This window comes from Rhineura floridana, chromosome 15 (genome assembly GCF_030035675.1).
Source record: "Rhineura floridana isolate rRhiFlo1 chromosome 15, rRhiFlo1.hap2, whole genome shotgun sequence".
Taxonomy (NCBI): Eukaryota; Metazoa; Chordata; class Lepidosauria; order Squamata; family Rhineuridae; genus Rhineura; species Rhineura floridana.
The window spans coordinates 13,939,596-13,962,874 of NC_084494.1; the positions used below are offsets into that span (position 1 = coordinate 13,939,596).

The 23,279-nt window shown below is 44.1% G+C and overlaps 1 protein-coding gene across 1 annotated transcript in view; it reads right to left on the reverse strand.

The window, feature by feature from the left end:
* RUNX3 (RUNX family transcription factor 3) overlaps window positions 1–23,279 on the reverse strand; it is a 92,750-nt gene that overhangs the window by 23,282 nt on the left and 46,189 nt on the right. Inside the window, exon 4 of the mRNA XM_061597207.1 lies at window positions 7,433–7,597. Coding sequence (XP_061453191.1) covers window positions 7,433–7,597 — 165 coding nt within the window. The remainder of the gene's footprint in view (window positions 1–7,432; window positions 7,598–23,279) is intronic.

A 23,279-nucleotide genomic window follows, 5' to 3' on the forward strand; every position in this document is an offset into this window, starting at 1 on the left:
TGAAAGCTGTTCCTGCATGTTAGGGGACCTTCTGGAACTGTATGGGAAATATCACAGAGGGCTCCAGTAGGAACAGGGAAGAGGTGAAAATCAGTAGCTTGAGCTTGCAAAGTAGAACTACTTTTCACTTACACAAAGCCAGCATTCCACCATTGGATGCATAATCTGCAAGGGAAGCATGCTTCTTGCTTCAGAATGACTACTTTTACTGATATGTAAGCTATACAGTAGGGCCCCACTTTTCAGCGTCCCACTAATATGACAGTTTTCAATTAGTGTAAGGCCCCACTCATATGGCACTTGTTCTGCTTTTACAGCGTTTTTCAGGTGTTGGGCACCATTTTATTGAGTGAGTTCCGCTTTTCAGCAGGTTTCGCTTTTAGGCGGGGGTCTGGAATGTAACCCGCCATATGAGTGGGGCCCTACTGTATGCACATTTAAACCAGTGGATTAATCGACTCAAAGTTATGGTGAATCAACTTAGATTTCTTTAATCAGCTGAACAGTGCTATTATTTTCTGACCTGTGCAATGTGCCTACATTGCCATTTCAAATCTGTTTAAGAGCCAGAGGATCCTTTGTTCTGTGTAAGGGCTAGGCAAGAGGGATGAGGGAAAGGGAAGCACAGGACCAGCATCTTTACAAACCTGCATGCCCCAGGATTCTTTGGGTCTGTAAGCCATTAATAACTTGCAAATTGGAACAGCCACCAATCCCTCATTTTGGGTGCGGCAACTAGGGATGTGAGAAGCCAACGTTTTCTGTTTTGCCCTGTATTCATTGCATGCAGCACTGTTTCCATTCCACTGCAGTTCATCTTTCGCCAAAAGCTACATTGTATTGCTGTCTGCTGTGGTGAAATTACATACTTTACGTAATCAATTACATAATGTATGTAAATTACACTGTCATTATCTTATTCCACCCCATTCATTTCAATGCAAAGGACACACCATGCAAATACGGAAAAATGTAATCAGTGTAGTGGTTAGAATCTTGGACTTGGACCTGGGAGACCAGGGTTCAAATCCCCACTCAGCCATAAAGCTCACTGGCTGACCCTGGGGGCCAGTCACAGTTTCTCAGCCTAACCTACCTCACAGGCTTGTTGTGAATATAAAATTGAGAGAGAGGAGAACCATTTACATCACCTTAAGCTTCTGGGAGGAAAGGTGGGACATAAATGTAATAATAAATAAATAACTAAATTATCATTTGCAGACCAAAAGAAACAACAAGAGCGAATACTGTTCTGGACATGAGATGAATAAGTGAACATTCCTGTTTACATTTTTCATTGGAATTTCCCAACGTCCCTAGTGGCAACTGGGGACAAGGCAGACTCCTCCCCCCACCTCAGAGGGACATATCCATCCTGGGCACCATCAGCTATCTTATCTTAGTATCTGCTAAGCGTAGAGGTGTCCCCTATCTCAGGGTTAACCTATTAATTCATTAATATAGGAAGGCCCTCTGTCAAGGGCCCCTTCAAACCAGGACCCAGCCCTGGCTCACAGGAGACTTGGATTGTTTAATTCACTTTTTTTCTCAAGCATACAAACAGTTCTCTTGGGATGTAATTTGACTGCAATCAGCTGTTGGTTTTCCCACACTATAAATTCATGTCATACTTGATGTTTCATCCAGACTTGAGGCCGAAGCAAGTGAGTGGCTTATTTGTTACTAACGTAGCTGTATATATATACGGGGCCTGGCTGATGTGGGCTTCCGCAAAAAGTTAGTGGCTTGCTGTTCAGGTGATTATGGTTAATCCCCTGCGGCAAATGTCACTCTTGCTGTTCAAAGGAGCATCCAGGAACAGCATAACCCCTTGAGGAGCCTAGAGGAGGCTCTTCTGAACATATCATTTAACATCTGGAATCGGTTCAACTATTCTAGCTCAGAGACTAAACCCACAAGGCAAAAGCAGGGCTGGAGAGAGAGAGAGAGAGAGAGATTTGGCAGCTCCCTCAGAACATAAAAACGCACCACACCCGCAAGAGAAGGGAAGAATTCAAAACCAATGGGGCCAACTTTTGAAAACAAATGTCAGGCTAGATCTTCAGTGCATCTTCACCTCTTAGGGCCATAGTTCCCCACAACAGCTTGGAGGCTCTTTAAAGAACAAGGGCTTTATGGTGTCCTCCTGGTTAGGTGGGTCCATGGTGTTTCAGAGCCAAGCATACCATTACGCCAGGGATGGGGAATCTCAGGCCTGGGGGGCTGAAAATGCAGCCCTCCAGGCCTCTCTGTCTGGCTTTAGGAAGTGTCCCCAGGACACTCCTCCTATTTCTGAGCTACATCCCTCTCTGGTGCTGCTCTGCACCCTCAGTGTTTTTGCCTGCCTGGAATGTGTCCTTCAACTCTGATAATGCCTCTTGCTTGCCTGGATGAAGGGCAGAGAGAGGTGTGTGAGCGTGCAGAAACTAGCCTACTGTACACAGGTCAAATTGACCTTTTTTGCTCCTCCACTGTTGCCTCTGGCCCTGCCTACCAATAACATGTGACCCTCAGGAGGTTGCCCAGACAGGAATGCGGCCCTTGGGTTGAAAAGGTTTCCCATTCCTGCATTAGGAAGAGTGAGGGAGTCACCTCAGGTGGCAGATACTCAGGGAAGGGAGAGGGAACGACTGAGCTGCATATTCCAAGTGGCTTGCTTTGCGCTATCTAACTTGTCCGCTGCCCTCAGGTGCAGTGTAAGAGAGAGCTTGGAAAGTTCATTTTAATAAGGAACTAGTTCTAGTTCAAGCTCAACATGCCCCAAAAGGAACTAATTCCAGTTTACACTCATCCCTTTACAAAACGATCTCGTTCAGTTCACAGATCAGTTCAAGTTCATCCAAATAATCCGTGGCCATTTCCCCCCCAGATTCAGAATGTTACAGGCTGCTGTAGCGGAATATAAAATGTATTTAAGAAAACTAAGAAACCATCAAAACACGCACACAGTGGAATGTGAGTTGTTTAAATATTTTCCCCAATAATTATGGCTTTTAAGCTTATAGAGTAAAAAACACATGTAAGAAAATGAACTTGAAGATGAACTAGAAATAGTTCAAAGTTCTACCCCAAAGCAACTTTAATTCACATTCAATTCACCTAGCAATTATGGGAACTACTTTCAACTGTAGTTCAGAGCTTTTCTTAACTAATCCAATGAACTAGTTCATTCCAAGCACTGGGGTAAGACGCTTGAAGTAAGATTCAACTACAAGTCTGGTCAACATCTGTATATGGAAAGGGAGGAAGTACTATTTTCTCCCTCTCCTCAGGCAAGAAAATACCTTGGGCAAGCCCTGAAGTATCCTTGTGCTCAAGGAGAAGCCTGGGAAATATACCATGGAAGGGCACAAGTGGTATTTCCCTAGACAAGGGCTGAGGGAAGATGGCCTCCCAAAATTCTCCATACTATTGGCTGGAAAGTGTGTGTGTGTTTACATTCTGCCGAATATTCTGAGGGGAGGTGACATGAAATTCTCTTGTGAAAAATTTCAGCTCACTTACTGTCAGAATGAAACCCTATTGTTAGTTTCGTGGAGGACAAGACTATCAATGGCTGCTAGCCATGATGGCTATGTTCTCCCTCCAAAGTCAGGGACGGCATGTTTCCGAATACCAGTTGCTGGAAACAGCAGGTGGGGAGAATGCTCTTGTGCTCAGGTCCTGCTTGTGGCCTTCCCACAGGGCACCTGGTTGGCGAGTGTGAGACCAGGATCCTGGATTAGATCGGCTATTGGCTTGATCCAGCAGGCTCTTCTTACGTTCTTATGCTAGTCCATATTGATGGATGAAGGAAGCAAGAGAGGATTGGAAGGAGTTGTGTCCAAGTCCAGTATATCCAACAATGGTCACAGCCACACCTTACATTTAGAGCCCGTTTATACCACTTTTACAGTCATGGCTTCCCCCAAAGTTTCCTGGGAATTGTAGTTTACTTCTCACAGAACCGCATTCCCCAGCACCCTTAACAAACTACAGTTCCCAGGGAACACTGGGGGAAGCCATGTGCTTTAAATGTATGGTGCAACCAATTTTAAAACAATAGTAAACAATATTAAAACTGGATCCACAATTGCATTCAAAATGTAGTCAGGGAAATTGGAAAGGCCATTTTGCCACTTATTCACCAGGGAGAGGACTAAAATTAACTAGCAGTTCAGGAAGAGCTAAAGAAAAATTTTTAAAAAAATTTGCCGGAAAATTCCTGCCTGAGAAATTTCGGCTCTGCCCTCCCCTAGACATCATTCTGGTGATGAGAGTTGGAAAGCGGCTGTCTGGCCTGTGAGCACCAGATTCTTGTGTTCACTTTTAAGGCTAAGTCAGTTGTTGTGGTTAAGGTAAAACAATTGGGCCCTGCAACAAAATGTTGCTTGTGTGTTGTGGGAGCCTTCAAACTCCCCCTTCTCAGGGGTGGGGGAAGCTGTCCAGAGTGGGATAGCATCTCCGCCAGAGTGGGAGCTTTGAAGGCATGGACTGGGCCAGCTGTCAGCCAATCCACTCTGTGCCTTCACAAAGGTGTCCCTCCTCCTTCTCTCTGCTTCCTCTGCTCCATCACCCTCCGTCTTGCATCACACTTGGCCAGGAGCTGCTTTTGGAAGCCTTCCACACAAGCCCTGGCGGCAGTTCTTCTTTTAATAGTAATGGATCTGGGTGAGTCAGGCACTCGCTGGATGTGTGCACAGTTGCTTTTGAGCCTTTTTCAATGGGGTGGGGTGTTGAGTCCCTTGGGTTTCCCCACCGCCATCACCATATTTTTTGTATGTCTGCAAACCTCTGGGCTTGTGCTTGTGCAAAGGTGATGCTAGCTTTGCTACATAACCATCAGTTCTTGGCCTACTTGGCAGCAATGGCAGTCAGCCACAATCTGTCATTTCCAATTTCCCAGAACGCCCAAAGCTGGGTCACTCCAGTGCACTGTGGAAAACTAAAATGGCATCCCAACTGCCCACCACCATCACCCAGTGAGGGTCAGCACTTAAAATTTCTCACATTATCCCAGAATGCCTGATATAGCATGATTGCAGAACCTTGTAAGGAGCTTAAAATGGCACCATACAGGTGCTTGGGGTGGCGGCGGCGGCTCAGGGTACCATCTACATTGATGGGCCCTGCAAGGGCACTGGGGCCCCAGCAACTGCCCAACATTACCAGGTACTAATGCCAGGAACATTGCTGAAGGTTCTTCTTTGCCGACTTTACATCGTAGTAGTCATTTACTCTGCAACAGTCTGTCCTGTACTAGCTACTAGGGTTGGAAACATCTGTCAATTTAGGTTCTCTCAGTTTCTCATGTTTCCAATCTGACATTCAGTTCTCAACATTTTTGCCGCCATTTAGGATTTTTTTTAAAAAAAAAACACTCATGAAAACGCTTCAGCATTTAAGCATGAATGTCTCCTAAACACATCTTTGTAAGCAGTTTCTCATAATATAATGCATGTTTGCATGTTATTTTCTCTAATATATTCATTTTTATGCACACTTGGTTGGAGAACTGCATTGCTAAATTTGGATAAATGCAACTTTAGAAGGATGGGCATGTTTCAGTTCTCATCTTGTTTGGAAAGTTTGTTTTCTATCTTTGATGATCAGAATAGGGCCATACCCTAAAATACATTAATTGTTATCTCCTGGCAGCTGAGAGATTGGTAGTTACCAGGGTTGGAAGGATACCTCGGCCTATCGACTGAATCACTGGTTTAGAAAGTCTTTCTTTGTAGGTATTTCTGAAAAGATCACTCACCAGTTGCGTGTGATAAAGGGGAAAGTGGATTCAGCAGCGTTTATGGGAGTGTGGTGGTCCTTTATGACCTATATAACCAGACAGGCACATGGATGGATAGTCCCCAGGAGATATGAATTTATTTGGTGCTCCTGATGATGATGGATTTTGAAATTGTTTTTGGATTTCCTGGTATATTATGAAGGTAGCAATGAAATTATGAATAATTCCATTGGATGAATTATTAAGAAGTAGTACTCTCCAACCTCTGTCGTTGTTTGCTTTTATTTGACTACTTCAGTGTAACCTTATGTATTATGTGTGATGTGAAAAACAATAAATAAACTTATTTTTTAAAGTGCGAATTTGATAAATTCAGCTGTATATTTGAACTGAATCTAATCCCCCCCTTTCCTACTAGCTGCTTCTAAGTATTAGAAAACTGACGGTTCCTTTTATTTTAAGGACAAGAATGTTGGATAGAAAGTTTAATCAGTTACATCAGTTAATCTCACAATAAATCTGGTTGGGTGTAATACAGTAGGGCCCCTCTTTACAGCGCTACGCTTTACGGCCCTTCGCTAATGCGGCAGTCTCAATTAGACACAATTAGACTAAAGCCCCACTCATACAGCACTTGTTCCGCTTTTACGGCAGTTTTTGGGCGTCGCGCGCCATTCTGTTCAATGAGTTCTGCTTTACAGCAGTTTTCGCTTTTCAGCGGAGGTCCAGAATGTAACCCGCCGTACGAGTGGGGCCCTACTGCACAGAGTAATTGCAATGGTTGAGCAACATTTGTTATTGGAACAGGTAGTTGTGGGGTGGCAGGGGAAGGGAGGAAAAGCTCACAGTGCATTGTGGCACACAGATGAGCACAAAAGAGGCACCCCAGAATCTCCCCCAAAAGCAGATTAAGGGGCAAAATGGTGGTAGTGATTTATGAAGTGCCAGAAAAATAGAGATCAATGCTGGTAAAAGATGGCAGCTGGAGCTTATATAATCACCCCTTGTACACCAAGATCAAGCAACATGATCCAGCCTGTGAAGAGCGATGGTGAAGACAACAAATGCTGCAGAATGGAGCGAGTAGAGCAAATACCCCAGATGCCTCAAGCCAGCCAAGGCACAGCCCAATGCTACTAGTAGTAATTATTATGATTGCTGGTGTTGTTATTTATAGTTGCTTCCTATGAAACATCTCAACCGATTTAACAATGAACGCATCAACAGTAAAAACATATTTTAAACAATTTCAAATCTCATACAGATACTGACAGGGACTAAACAAAATCTCCACTGAAAAGGCATGGAAAAGAAAGCTCTTTCAAGGGCACCAAAAAGATGACAGAGACAGTGCTTCTCTGATATGTAATGGGAGGGAGTTTGAAAGAGTAGGTGCCTCCACACTAGAGGCCCTGTTCCTACATTGTATGGAACGGACCTCCTGATAAGGTAGTATTTGTAGGAGACCATCTTCTTCAGAGCACAATGACTGATGGAGGAGAGACAATCTTTTAGGTATCTTGCTCCCAAGCTGTATAGGACCTTGTACACCAGCACCTTTACCTTAGCCCAGAAGCTAATTGGCAAACATATGCTGCTATGCGTCTTATCCAAATTAAAACCAAACCTGTATTAAGCTTTGGTTCCTGCAATAGCAGGATCACTTTCAGAGAGACTTGAGGCTGCAAAGGAACCAAACTCACTTACCTTGAATCTGACTCTGAGTTTGAGTCCCATAGTGCCCAGGAGTACTCAGGGTTCCTCGGGGGTTAGGGGTGGCGGGAGTGATCCTCATCGGGTGCCGCAGCCTTTCCAACTCCCCAAAACGATCCCCAAAGGATTTTGTTTGCTCTTCGAGCTTCTGCCTGTGCCCTGAAATGGAAAGAAAAACACATACGTAAATTCAGTGTAGCATCAATTGGTCCCAAAGGCCCCATGAAACATGGGCAAAGGAATTTGTGGTCCTCCAGGTGTTGTTGGATTACAACTCCCATAATCATCCCTGACTATTGGCCATGCTGGCTGGGGTTGATGGGAATCGGCATCCCAACAAGATCTGGAGGGCCACAGTTTCTCCATTCCTGACATGGAAGATGGGCAAAATCCAGCAGTTGTCGAATTCTATTGAAATCAAATGTATTCAAGCTAGTTGCAACTAATTATGGTTGAACTGAAATTGTTCACTAATATTTTAAAATGACCTATTCTTGCATTGCTCTGAATTGAAATTATTTATTTATTTTTTACATTTGCCTTGCTTTCCCCCCCTCCAAGGAGTTCAGGGATCCTTGATTCCCCCCCCCTTCATTTTTATCTTCTCTCCAACCCTGTGAAGTAGGTTAAGCAAGCAGATAGTGATTAGCCCACACTGGGTGACAGCTTAATAGCTAAGTGGGGATTTGAACCTAGGCCTCCCTAGTCTTGGTTGGACACTCTAACCACAGCACCGCATTGCCTCTCTGCTTGGGGACAAACAACTGGGAGATGGCTATTGCCTTCATGCCTTGCTGGAGGGCTTCTCGGAAGCATTTGGGTGACCGCTGTGAGAAACAGGATAGGAGCATGAGAAACTGCCTTATACTGAGTCAGACCATTGGCCCATCTCCCTCAGTACTGTCTACACTGACTGGCAGCACCCCTCCAGAGTTTCAGACAGGAGGCTTTCCCAGCCCTGCCTGGAGATGCCAGGATTGAACCTGGGACCTTCTGCATGCAAAGCAGGTGCTCCACCACTGAGCTACGGCTCTTGCTGAATGATGAACTAGGATGCTGGGCCAGGTGGGCCTTTGGCGTGATATTGCTTCTGTCCTTTAAGGCACTCCCCCACCCGCAACTTGCAGTCATCCTCTCAGACTCTGTGACCATCTTTGCTCCCTTGGGAAGGTCCAACACAGATGCCAGCACTGCCCCCCTGGGAGCTGCTTGAGGATGCCAGCCGCTGCTACAGCCGGCCTCATTTTGGTGGCCTCCATTGCTCAGTGGTGGTGATGTTACTGGAAAAAATTTCTCTTCCAAGGGACAGATGCTTTTCTGCCTGGGTCCCTTGGAAGATATTCTTCAAGTGAGGCAACCAGCCGGCAGCTATGGACGAGCTTGGGTAATCACATATACGATAACAATATCAAATCTCTGGGTGCTGCCATGTATCAAGCCAAAATGTTACCATCCACACACAAGGAGGAGACTTGGGGACCACTCTGGTTTGCCAAAGCACAAAAAAAATCTCTAGAGGGGAGGGAACACCATCAAACTGCTCAATCAGGACTGAGCATGCCCAGTGGCATGGAATGCTGACCGATTCAGGGGGTGGAGTGGGAAACTGTAAGGGTGAAGGGAATGCAATGGAGTATCCTGAAAAGGAGCACTCCACCCTGCAACATTTTATTGCAGTTTCCACTTGTCACATTTATGTTTATAGGCTTGCCTCTTATGTTATGTGCCCTCCAGATGTTTTGGATTACAACTCTCACCAGTGTTGGCTGGGGCTGATGGGAGTCGGCAGTTCAAAGCATCTAGAGGGCACTGGGTTGGGAAAGGCTGTGCTAGAATATTCTGGGTGCCAAACCAACATAATGATTATCCTGTTCTTCTCCCCCAAATGTAACAGATTCAGAGCATGGTGGAGGGAACAAAATCAAACCAGAAACGTGCTACTGAATTTGCCCTCTTTGGGCCCACAAGGAAGTTTTAAACTAAGACAAATACTATTTTGCATTTGGCACGCCATGACATCACGACTCAAGCACGTTGGGTCCCTGGCCCCTTCCTGCCCAATAAGAAGATCTATATCACTACATCAAACGCACCAAATGCTTTCCATATGGAAAGATGGATGTGAATCTGATACTGCAAGCAGTTATAAAGAGCACACTGGTAGTTTGGGGCATTTTGGCGCAATTGCAGAGATGCTGAAAAATGGTATGTGGAATGCTGGAAATGTATCCCTTCAAGGAGAGGTTGAAAGCTGCTCTTTCTGCATTCAGTTCTTCCCACCTTGCCCCTCCAAAGACACAGCGGGCCTTTTCCTTTGAGAGCTTTGCAAAAAGGCAAAAAGAGAGAGGGGAGGCAAACAAATCCAAACCATTTGGGAGCCACCCTCTTATTACAGCCTAAGAACATAAGAAAAGGTCTGCAGGATCAAACCAAAGGTGCAGCTATCAGTCAGCATCCAGTTTCAAATCCAGTGGCCAACCAGATTCCTCCAGAAAGCCCCAGAAGCCCTCTCTTGGGATTGCCTCCCAGTAACTGGGCTATATTGTGGCATACTGCTTCTGAAGACAGATGTCCCATTTTGACATGGGTAACTGCTATAGTCTCTAAGCGGTATACAGAAACTCTATACAATGAAAAGAAAAACGAGCTAAAACATCAGAGGGTTGTCTCCAATGGTAGCCCTACTCAGAATACACCCATTGAAATGGATGAACAGGACTACATTAGATCCATTAAATTCAGTGGGTCTACTCTGAATAAAACTTAGTTGGATACAATCCACGATTCAGTTAAAAAGCCTACTGGAATTTTTTTTTAAGTCTTCAGTAAGTGTCATATGTTCCACAGGGAGGGGGCCTGTGCTGACCTCAACTGGAATGAAGTTTTATCCAATATCAGAGCTTGGAAAAGTTACTTTTTTGAACTACAACTCCCATCAGCCCAATCCAGTGGCCATGCTGCCTGGGGCTGATGGGAGTTGTAGTTCAAAAAAGTAACTTTTCCAAGCTCTGATCCAATTAGGGCTACAAGACTGAATGCACAGCTCCTAGTGGATACAAGCTGTATATCTGAGCCATGGGGACAGTGGCGGCTGGTGGCTCCATGTCAGTGGGGCAGTGGAATCTGCTCTGGGTTTTAGTCCAAACTTTCAAGGAGCTGTCCATTTTGGTATGCATTTTTTTTTTGCCTAATACACACATTTTTGCAAAGCATTTTCCCCCAATATAATGCATTTTGCGTGTTATTTTCATGAATATATGCATTTTCATACACACTTTACTCTAGTGTGCCCATTTTTGTACACATGACCTGACTCAAGGACTCCATTGCAAAATTCAGAGAAGTGTGAAATTCAAAGGATGGCTGAGTTTTGGTTCACATATTGTTGAGGAAAGTGTGAATTTAATAGTTCACTTTTAAATGTGAACTGAATCAGAAGTGCTGATTGTGACAAATACAGGTCAGAATGGAAATCCTTGCCCTTACATCAACCCTAATTAGAAAAAACTCAAGGTTTTCTTTTATAGCAGAGGCTGCCAACTTCCATATTCTTGAGCAGAAGGGGCGGGTGCTCCATTCTTCGGATGCACTTCCTTATGTTAGTTAAAATGTAAATGTACTGCCTTCAAGTTGATTCCGACTTATGGCGACCCTTATGAATAGGGTTTTCATGAGGCTGAGAGGCAGTGACTGGCCCAAGGTCACCCAGTGTGCTTCATGGCTGTGTGGGAATTCAAACCCTGGTCTCCCAGGTCGTAGTCCAACACCTTAACCACTACACCATACCAGCTCTCTATGTTAGTTATCAAGGGCCATTTTTACTGTTCTAGCTCTTAAAGTTAGAAAGAAATCTGTACCTGCTAATCCTGTTAGATGTTTGGCTACATTCTTGTTTTAGGACTAGCCTTAATATCTGGATTATTTTTATTAGTGTTGTAACTACTATTTGGTATTTTGAATTTTCTTGTTTTATTCTTATTTTGTATCAACACTTTTAATCTTATTGGATCACAGAATCATAGAATAGTAGAGTTGGAAGGGGTCTATGAGGCCAACAAAGCAGGCAAGTTAAAGCATACCCAGCAGGTGGATGTCCAGCTGCCTCTTGAATGCCTCCAGTATGTATGATGTTTTAATGTTTTTGCGTACAACCTGTGGTTACAACATTAAAGTAAACCTGACCACTCTTCAGATGGTGGTCCAGGTCCAGGAATATAATTTGTCACACAAACTGATTTCCTCATAGCTTGTCAAATTCCATAATAAAGTAGCCACCCCTCTAACAGTAAAGGCCTCAGAGTTATGGGCTATGTATGCAACCTCATGCCTGCCCAGGACACTACATATAAAACCACAAAACAGAGATGGAAGATTACAGTGTGGATGTCTCTCATCATCTGCAACTCTTGGAAAATAATTTTCTTTTCTGTCAGCAAACTTCTCAGCAGGGCTTGATTCACACTGGGTAGGCTTGCCACAGGGCACAGATATTGGTTTGAGAGGTGGTGGTTGTGGTGATGGTGGTGGCAGCGGCAGCAGCAGCAATTCATCCTTGCGGGCTGCTAGTCAACCTTCCCTGTGGAAGTCAGACTTTCCCAATACAGAGATTTGACCATTGGAAATGGAGGATATGTGGTTTATTGAGTGGAGGCTGCCTTGATTGGTTATTTGAATACAGATGTACGTGGGGGTGTGTACACTGAGAGATAAGGCTTTAAGGAATAATATTAGCTTAATTACTTGAAGTGCGTGTATCAACAACAGCCCTGTACCGCCTCTGCACAGATGGGATCATGCATTGTAGATGTGGTAATCATAGACTGTTAACACTTGCTCTCACTTGGGAGAATCATAAATAAATTAGCAATACGAAGGGCGTCTATCGCGTGAAGCTCCGTGGCATGTGCAGATCTGCAGATCTATCAGATGTAGCTGGCAAGACTCAGGATCTTGGCTGAGTCCTTTGCTCACTGCAATTGTTTTCAGTGGATTACTCCTGATTTTACACAGTGATAAGATTCCCTCCCCTGCTACATCTGCCACACCTGGAATTATTTGGAGTGGCTTGCCCTGCTCTCAGTGGTTTGTCCTGCCCTTCCAGTAGCCCCTGCAGCTGGAAACAGGAAGTGGCCAACTTTTTAAGCAGCACCTGTAGCTAAGCCTTTCACAGTGGCTTCCTCTGTGGACCAACAATGACATCATTTATCCCCATCCCATGAAAAGCTCAATTATTCCATACCAAGCATTGCCACTAAAGGCACAAGAGCAGGCCCAGTCATTTCCCCCTGCTCAGTTGGTATCCCAACTGGCTAATAATTTTAGCCAAGAGCAACTGGACTCTGAGTGAGTTCAAACATACACATACACAGCACCAAATCTCTCAATGCTTGCATTTTCAACATTTGATGCCTCGTTGGAACTAACCCTGAAGTAACACTGCTCGAAATCATTGCACTGGAAAGAAATGATTTTAGGCACCAAGGGAGAAAAAAAATCTCCTATTCAATCTGTGACTGCCCATTCACACATGCAAGTCGTGCCTGTAATCCTGCAGGAAGCAAGCCATAAACAAGGGTCAAGGATGAGTGATAGGCAGCTGTCAAAGGTGACTGAGAAGCCAGGAAGCAGAGCCAGGGACAGGGATGCCATTAGATAATTTTAAGACTCTGGCCTTACACTTCTACACTTTAGACAAGCCTTTGCCAATCTGATTCTCTGTGGATATTTTAGACTATAGTTCCCATCATCCCTAATGATTGGCCATCCTAACTGGGGGTGATGCACGTTGTAGTCCAAAACATCTGGAGGGCACCAGGTTGGCAAAGCCTGATTTCAACAATGATCCAGTATCAAAATGAAAACTACAGAAATTCACCTAGAGCAACTTGGAATAAAAATTTGACCTTTAGAGGGGAAATGAAGAGAGGGGGGAACAGGCAGCATCAGGAGCCACACCAGTTTGGTTACCTCCTCCCTGACACCCAAACAGCCAACTAAGAGCAACTGCTCTTCTGATGCAGAAACATCCGATGCCAGTTCCAGCTATGGCAGGACTGGTTGTTTTGTGACCATATGCAAGCATATATTCCTTGGTGTTTCTATTGTGTTTTATAAATGTTAGCCACTTTGAGGACTCCAGTCGAAAAGTGGGATATAACTCTACTCCCCAAAAAATCAAAAATCAAAGAGTTTGTCTGTTCAGGGAGCATTGCCCTCACTCTGAATTGGTTTTAGTTTCCCCTCAGGGATACATACATGCATCATCTAAAAACCAACGGGAAGTATGTTACTTTTTTCAGAACCATTGCTCAATGCCAGTAAGCATAATGCAAATGAAAGCAAGCGGAGTCGATCAATTGATTAAAACCAAGGCAAACAATGAACTCAGATTTCCTCACACGTATAATGATCTACTCATTACAAGACACAATTCCATGTGGCATCAGCCAAGCATTTACTTTAGGCAGTGCTATACATGCTGGCTGGGCTCTGTCTCACAAAGTTGAGAAATCTGGAGACAGTAAAACAGGGAAGGTGGAACATAGCAAGGTGCAAGCATGCTATACCTGCTGAAGCTCACAGCTCTACACTGTTATAGAAGGTACAGGAGTCGGGGTGGCTGGTGCCCGTTGGAAATGGTAGGGTGGAAGCAGGGCCGGTGCCAGGCATGCCGGGGCCCTTGGGCACCAGCCTGCCCTGGGCCCCATCGTGTGTGCACACACACACGCCGCACCTACCTGTCTCTCCTGTCTTTCGCAGCTGTGCACGCTGGGCTGCCATTAACCAAGATGGTGGCAGAGGTTTCCCTAAGGATCTGAAGCCTCCGCCGCCATCTTGGTTGATGGCATGCATGCATGATACACGCACGCATTCCTGCCATCAACCAAGATGGTGGCAGGGGCATCAACACCTTAGGGAAACCTCAGCTGCCATCTTGGTTAATGGTAGCCCTGCACACACAGCCACAAAAGACAGGAGAGACAGGTAGGTGGAGCCAGTGAACAGGCGGGTGGCTGAGAAGCTCTCTCCCTGCGATCCGTGGCAGTACTCTGCAACGGATCGTGGAAAGGGAGCACTACTCCTCCCCCACCCTATCAAGGGGCCCCTGTGGCCCCATAGGCCCTTGGCCAGGGCCCAACCTGGCCACCCTTTAGTGCCAGTCCTGGGCAGAAGGCAGAGAGACCATCAGCAGACACAGCCAGGCCAATGGCCGGCAGAGTTCAGCTAATTCTAAGTTTCTCCCCATCCTCCTTCCTGCTAAGGTCTAAAATGGTAAAATTTACGCTAAGGAGGAGGAAGCTGATAGGCAGTCCCACCACCCCCTGGACTGGTTGTAAGCTAGGTGGGGGAAGGTTGAGATTGGTGGGGCAGTGCCCCATTAGGCCTAAGCCTCTACTGATGGGAGCCCTGTTCTCTTTCGCACCTGGCCACCCTAATGATGCAAAGCTTTCCCCTGGTGTGAAGGTTAAGTGGTGCAGAAAGCTTCCATCTCACCATCTTCACATGCAGGTGCCAGAAGGGCCACAAGGCTATCACCTACAATGAGGCAGACCTGTAGGTAGGTATTACTTTTAGGGATGGGCAAATCTGTCAGTTTCTGTTCCTCTCCATTTCTCAGTTTTCCAGTCCAGTTCTCCACATTTCCACAACAGTTTGCAAGTTCTCAATGAAAACTTATCAGCATTTTATTGTGACTTTCTCCTAATATATGCATTTTTGTATGCAATTTTGCTAAATATTCGCATTTTTGCAAAGCAATTTTCCCTAACATAATGCATTCTTGTATGTCATTTTCACTAATATGCACATTTTACTACATGTATCCTACTACATGTATTTCTGTACGCTTTACTTGGCTGGAGAACTCCATTACAAAATTCAGAGTGTGAATTTCAAAGGATGGCTGTGTATCAGTTCACATATGGTTTCAGAATGGGTGAATTAGGTTCACCTTTCAATGTGAACTGGATCAAAATTTCTCCGCCATCCCTCGTTACTAAACATAAATGTAAATGTACTGCCTTCAAGTCGATTCTGACTTATGGTGACCCTATGAATAGGGTTTTCATGAGGCTGAGAGGCAGTGACTGGCCCAAGGTCACCCAGTGAGCTTCATGGCTATGTGGGGATTTGAACCCTGGTCTCCCAGGTCGTAGTCCAACACCTTAACCACTAAACCACACTGAAAAGAACCGCTCAAAAACAGGAGTCTTACCATCCTTAGTGTTATCTATTTAGGGCTGCTCGCCATAATGGGAGGTGACTGAAGGCTTGGAGCAGCACAGGTTTTATGAAAAACAATTTAAGATTACCCAACTTCAAAGAATGGCAACCTGGATCCTACGACTCAAAGACCCCCGCAGCACTTGGCCTGAGGAGCAAAGAGCAGGAAGCCTGCAGGTGGCACTATAAGACAAAATACATGCAAGATATTAAATATATAAAAATGAATGGGAATTAGAAATATTGGGCTCTGTCATGGCAGCTTTCCCCAAAGAATCCTGGGAACTGTTGTTTGTGAAGGGTATTGAGAGGAGACCTCTATTCTCCTCTCAGAGCTAACATTCCCAGAGTGATTTAACAATTAATCTCTCTCCCCAAGGAACTCTACATTTCCTAGGATTCTTTGGGGGAAGCCATGACTGTTGAAAGTGGGATGCTGCTGCTTTAATATGTCGTGCAGATGGAACCTCGATATAAAGCAGCTTCCTAATTGAGCAATGGAGGGAGGGTGCATGAATATATAAATAAGCAGGCCAGACTATATTTTTCCTGATCACACTTGGCAACACTAATCAGTCAGCAAAGGCCAATCTTAATTGTTAACAGTGAAGAGTTTGGACACCGTTGTTTATTTTAGTTTTTAAATAAAAAGTAGCCATATTTATCCATAACAGAAACAACAACAACACACACACTGTCCTCTGTCTTCTGAAGAGTTCTGGAGAACTTGAACATTTGCCATTATTCTGTGACATTTTAGTTGGTCCCAATAAAGGCATTGCTCAATAGCAGATTTTGTATGACTGTATTTTTAAAAAAAATTAAAATATTGTCTTGTTCTGCTATGCCACAATAATAAGGATCAGATGAGAAAACTTTCTCACAATATGTGGTTTCTTTTGCTCATTACGGTACAAGTTGCCTAATACTACCTTTAAAAAAAAGAGCACCTAGGTTGCGATTTTCTTAATGTACAAATTTATTCCAATGTAGATGATTAATCAAGTAAAAAATGTTTTAATCAGTTGGTAGCCCTAGCTTTAAAAGGCAGGGCAAACCACGATGAGAGAAAGAGGCATATGAATGGGAACCAATGCCAACTTTCAATCTTTGTTGACTGCTGCCAATCACACCTCAGTACCCATGAAGACTCCCTGGAAGCCTCTTCCATGGCCAAACTTGCCTTACCATAAGCTTGCAATCCAAGGCACACCTACTTGGGAGAAGGGATGGGTGAATCTATCCGTTTCAGTTTCTTAATCTTAAATTAAGTTCTCCACACCTCAGTTATCAGTTTGGCATTTTTTTAAAAAAAGTCCTCATGAAAATTCATCAACATTTATGTGCAACTTTTTCCTGATTTATACATTTTTGTATGCAGTTTTGCCTAACACAGCAATTTTCGCAAGCAATTTTCACTACCAATGCATTTTATGTTATTTTCACTAATATATGAATTTTATTTATTTATTTATTTATTTATTTATTATATATATATCACTTGGCTGGAGAACTACGTTGCAATATTTGTAAAAGTGCAAATTTCCCAGGATGCCTGTGTTTGGGTTCTCTCATTGTTTTAAAAAGTGTGAATTAGATAGGCGCTTCTTCAAATGCAAACTGAACTGAACTTCTGCCTCATCCCGCTTTACTTATAAGTAAGTCTCACAGAACACACCAAGACTTATTCCTGAGAAAAACACGAATGGGATCCACATTTCACAAGGATTCACCGCAAGGTCTTTTATGACTCCCAGTCGTAGTAGGGCTCTTTTGATATCTTCCCTCCAGGAGAGCAGAAGTAAGAGCATTACAATGTGCCAATGTGAAAACTCCTACACTGCCCATTCTGATCTATGAAGATCTTTAATTGTACCTCTCCTAGCGAAAACCCCAGGATGGTCAGATGCATTTTATGTCCTCCTACTCTGATCAAAATACTTTTATCACCTCCAGTGTTGCCAAATTTTGTGCTGCAGCAGTCAAATTTCGCCACAAACTGACTCTAGCCACCTTGTACTTCTTGGTTGTTTTGTTTTTTGGATGTTATAACTATGTCTTTGACAATTCTATTTTATAGTATTGTGTTTTAACAATTTTATCTGATTACCTCATGCTGGTCATTGACCGTAACAATAAAGATTATTATTATGACTCCCAGTCCTATTGGGAGCCTGCATTGCTTGACTCTTCTCTCTAGCATACCTTAGCAATGTTGGGAAATGGTTGGTCTACACCAGCCTTTTCCCCAACCTGGTACTCTCCAGATGTTTTGGACTACAGCTGCCATCAGCCCCAGCCAGCATGGCCAATGACCAGGGATGGTGGATGCCAGTGGAGACTGGTGGCTCCGATGTCAGTGGGACAGTGAATCCATTCTGGGTTTAATCGGAACTCTTCAGCCTAAAACCCAGAGTGGATTTACTGTTCCACTGACACCAGAGCCACCAGTCTCTACTGGTGGATGCTGTAGCTCAAAGGACCTGGAGGCCACCAGGATGGGGAAGGCTGCTATAGGGCAATCATTCTGGGGAGGGACTGTAGGTCAGTGGTCGAGCATGTGCTTTTCAGGCAGAAGGTCCCAGGCTCTGTCCCTGGTATCTCCAGTTAAAAGGATAAGGGAGCAGGGAATGGGGAAGAGCCCTACCTGCTTGAGAGCCACTGCTGGTCAGAGTTCGCAAGGACTACTTTTTTTGCATTGGAAATTGATTGTTTTGTTTCTGGTTCATGGTCCTTCTGCCCCTCAGGTCAAACTCAGCCTGCTAGGTTTCTCCATTTGGTGTGCAAGGCCGTTTTGGGAAAGCCACGCCCGCCTGTCATACACTTGACATCATGCATGACATCAGGCATTGGGCAAGTAAGGCTGGGGCTTCAAAGGAACAATAGGGAGCTTAAGGGGAGCTCTCCATGGTTCCTTTGCCAGAGCAAGGCCAGCTCCCACCCATCCAGCAGCTGTTGGGCAGTAGGAGCACACCTTGCTCAAGGAGGGAGAAGAGGTTTCTGTTCAAAGGAAATGGCTTCTCCCTCCCAGCAGTGCTCTTTGAACCTCCAAAAGCCAGAGGTTCAAAGAACAGCATGGGGCTGTTTGAAAGCCCTTTCCCAAACAGCCTCATCCTGCTCTTTAAACCTCCAGTGTTCAGAGATTTAGGGAACAGTGTTGGGCATTTCGAAAGGGACTTTCCAACAGCCCCGTGCTGCTCCTTAAACCTCTGAAAATGCTCATGAAATGTCCAGTTTTGGAGGTTTAAGGAGCAGCACAAAGGGCTTTCAAACAGTCCCATGCTGGGCTTTGAAGTCCCAACCGTCAGGACTTCAAAGCACAGCATCACCTGACATCACTATGATATCAGGTGATTGATAGGTTGCCCACTCTGCCCATCTGTCAAATTTGGTCCACCAAGGGTGGGATGATTAATATCTGGCCTCCGAGGCAGAAAAGTTTCTCCACCCTTGGACTAGAAGGGAAAATGCTATCCTGGGCTCCTTTTTGGAATAAGGGTCCAATATAAATTTAATAATAAATAAAAATAGTTTGACTTTGCAAAAGCCAGTTTCCTATATTTCTATTCCCCAGCTCCATTCTCCGGAACATCAGTAAGCTGTGAGTAAACCACAAGCGTGCTCCAAGAATGCATTAATGGAAGGCTTCTGTGAGCCCAGGTTATCCATCAAGAAAAGGGGATGCCTGTTATATCTCTGGACGAGTGTTCTGGCCTGGCCCTTTTCCAATCAACCACCACTGCAGCAGATGATTCTGTACAGAGTATGACTGAATCAGTCAAGAACACCTGACATAAAAGGTGCAGCAAAAACGACTCTCCTGCAAAGAAGGAGGTGGCCAACTGGGCTTCTGTACAAGTCACTGCTTTAGGTTCCCAATTAGGAAGGCATGCCCAGTTTACTTATTTATATCCCACTTCTCCATGTGCTCAAGGCAGCTAGTTACAATGACTACAACATTAACATAATAAAGTCAGACAATATCAGGACTAATAATGATAATACCACGTTAAAAACAGCAGCCATAAAATGAGATTAAAAACTACAGCAAAACATCTGCAAAATGGCAATGGACCAGCACTAAACAGAATTTTAAAAGCTTCATTTGAATACTCCAGAGAAGGGGTTCTTAACCTGTGGTCCATGGACAGGTTTCAGGCAGTCTGTGAACCAGGCACAAAATAAAAATAAAAATCCAATGCAATAAAACAAATTGTGTGCAAGGTTTTGTGTGTATGTATTTATGGACATTTTTCTGGGGAGGAGCTTTCATCAGATTCTCAGAGGGATCCGTGACCCAAAAAAGGTTAAGAACCACTTCACCAGAGAACAAAATAATCTTAACCTGCTATTTGAATATCATCTGAGCAGGCACTGGATGAGTGTCCCTGGGAGAGTATTCTGTAGCAGGGACACTACCACAAAAAAGGCTCTGATCACACCTGCCTGACCTCTGAAGTCTGCATCAGTGTTCATCAGGCTTGGTGTCAGCATGCAGGAACTTTGGGCAGGTTCGAGGGCCCTGCTACTCCTCCCCTTTGCTGTACATGCTCTACACTCCTCCTGCACCATTAGGCTGGATCTAGAAGACACCATTAACATCCCCCACAATGCACTGAGAAATGCTACATAGTGGCCATTGGGAGAAATTAAAATGGCAGTACTAAGCCCTGACACTACAAACATTTCTTGCAGACCCCACTTTTAGGCCCCATCTGCACTATACATTTAAAGTGCTATTATACCATTTTAAACAGTCATGGCTTCCCCCAAAGAATCCTGGGAACTGTAGTTTGTTTAAGGTCCTGAGAGGAGAACCACTGTTCCTCTCACAGAGCTACAATTCCCATAGTGACTTAACAAGCAATCCCTCTTCCTGGGAACTCTGGAAACAGTAGCTCTGTGAGAGGAAGAGGGATCTCCTAGCAACTCTACAGTTCCCAGTTCCCAGAAATCTTTGGGAGAATTATAGTACTATAATACTGCTTTAAATGCATAGTGAAGATGGAGCCATCACATTATTAATATTAATTACATCATCTCAACAAGGACATCACGGCATTAGAAAGACACAGGAAAAGAGCAACAGAAATGATCAGTCGGGTAGAATACCTTTCTAATGAGGAAAGGTTCAAGCATTTTGGGATTTTTTTAATTTGGATAAAAAGTGATGGAATAACTCCAGTCGGAGGCACTATGCTTCTGAATACCAGTTGCTGGAAATCACAGGAGGGCTGTTGTTGGAGAGGTCCTGTTGATAGAACTCCCATGGGCAGGGCAGGTGCCAGGCATGACTGGGTCCTTGGGCACCAGCCTGCCCCACACCTGCAGTGCTGTAGCCCAACCCTCCCATACAGGCAGTGTGGGGTTAATAAGCCCGCCCATGCATCCCACCTACCTCTTCCATCCCTGTGAATGACGTGCGGGCTGTGCGCGCATGCTTGCCATCAACCAAGATGGCAGCAGGGGCGTCAGCCCCTTAGGGAAGTCTCTGCCACCAATTTGGTTGATGGAACTCTCCATCATGTCTGTCATGTTATGTTCTGTGTAACACCAAAACATGCCGAGGTAAAATGTAAGGTGGGTGGAAGTGCTTGGATAACCTGAAGTTGCTCTGCTGTATTTTCAGACTGGGGCCTGGAGGCAGTTATACCAGAGCTCATTTTCCTAGGCTAGGCACACCATAACTGCATTAAAGCACCAGAGGCTGTGAACAGGGTTATGTTCAGGGTGGAAATCTTCCACCTTCTACTCTTTTCAGTTACACAGAGACTCCTGGCATTTTGCCCTCCAAGTTTATGGAGGAGGAAGCATAATGGACCAACACATGAACCATTTAACTTAATTGTTTGACCCTCGTGTAATCTTGTTTCTTCGAGGTAATTGAAACATGCTTCCCTCCCTCCCCCTTTCCCTCCTTTTCTTTCTTTTTAAATAACGCAATATTGAGAAAGCCCTAAAGAGCTGCACTTTGTTACTAGTAATTACCGAGGAGTCAGAAATTTGGCCAGACTTGATAATTGCTGTTTCTGGAGGGAGGGAAAAATTTCCCAAGCTAGCAAGGAAAGAGCCAGGCCTTGACATTTTATTAAGCCAGAGATTTCATGAGTGTTCCAAAAGCTGGAGCCATTAAGGCTTCAAAAATAACATTAAACTAGCCTGTGCTACTAGTGGCAATGCTGAGGGCCTCTGTTCTCAGGGCTGTGTGGGTGTTGCAACTACCAAACATATAAAAATTCAGCTTTTTTTTAAGGTTTCTAGCACATGAGTAGGGATGGGGGGAAATTCAATTCAGCTCCTATTTAAAGGCAAACCCATTTCTCAGTTTCCAAAGCAATATGCAAACTGAAACACAGCCATCCTTCAAAATTTACACTTCTCCAAATCTTGCATTGCAGTTCTTCAGCCATGTATTGTTTACAAAAATGCAACTGTATACCAAAAAAATGGAAAATTGCATGTAATTTTTCCAAATATACATATTTTTGCAAAGCAATTTCCCCTAATATAATGCATTTTTGTGTGAAATGTTCACTAAAATGTGCATTTATATGCATGCTTTACCGTACTATATGCATTTTTCTACACATTATTTGGCTGGAGAATTGCACACAACAGAAATGGGCATATTTCGCAGGATGGCTGTGTTTCGCTTCACATATTGTTTCGGAAAATGCAGATTAGGAAAGGTCACATTTAAAAGTGAACTAAACTGAATTTTTCTCCCATACCTAGTCTGAATACAAGCCTAAGTGTTGCATTCAGCTAATTTCACTTCATGGCAGGCTCACTAAAATTAATGGATCTAAGTTAGTCATGCCCATTTAGGTCTTACCTACAAATACACACAGAAAATGAAACAGTATCACACCACTTTAAACAGCCATGGCTTCCTGGGAACTGTAGTTTGTTAAGGGTGCTGAGAATAGTTAGGCCCTATTCCCCTCACAATTCTCAGATAGGTTTAACAATCAATCTTTCGAGGAAATTGTAGCTCTGTGAGGGGGAATAGTGGTCTCCTAACAACTCTCAGCACTGCTAACAAACTATAGTTCCCAGGATTCTTTGGGAGGGAAGCCAGAAGAATATAAAGATCAAATAAGGAACAGATTTGAGGCTTAAACGTAGTTGACAGAGAACCAGAAAAACTATGGAGTGAAGTCAGAGACATTATCTGGGAAGAATGCAAAAAGACAATACCTCTAGTTAAATAGAGAGAGACCCCAATGGATGACTGACAAAACTCTTAAAATGGTTAAAGAGAGAAGGAAAACAAAAGCAAAAGGAGATAGAAACAAGGTCAGAACCCTAAATGCAACAATACAGCGACTAGTATGTAGGGACAAAGAGAACGATTACAATAGTTATTGTATAGAAATAGAAGAGGACAACAAAAAGGGAAGAACAAGAGTCCTATTCCAAAAGATTAGAGAAATGAAAGGGAAATTTAAACCAAGAGTAGGAATGTTGAATAATCAACAGAAGAACACACTGACTGACTGAGATGAAATAAAAGGAAGATGGAAGCCATACACTGAAGGACTCTATAAAAGAGAGGCCAGGATGACAGATTCATTCATGGAGAAACTGTATGATGAAGAACCAGAAATTTTAGAAT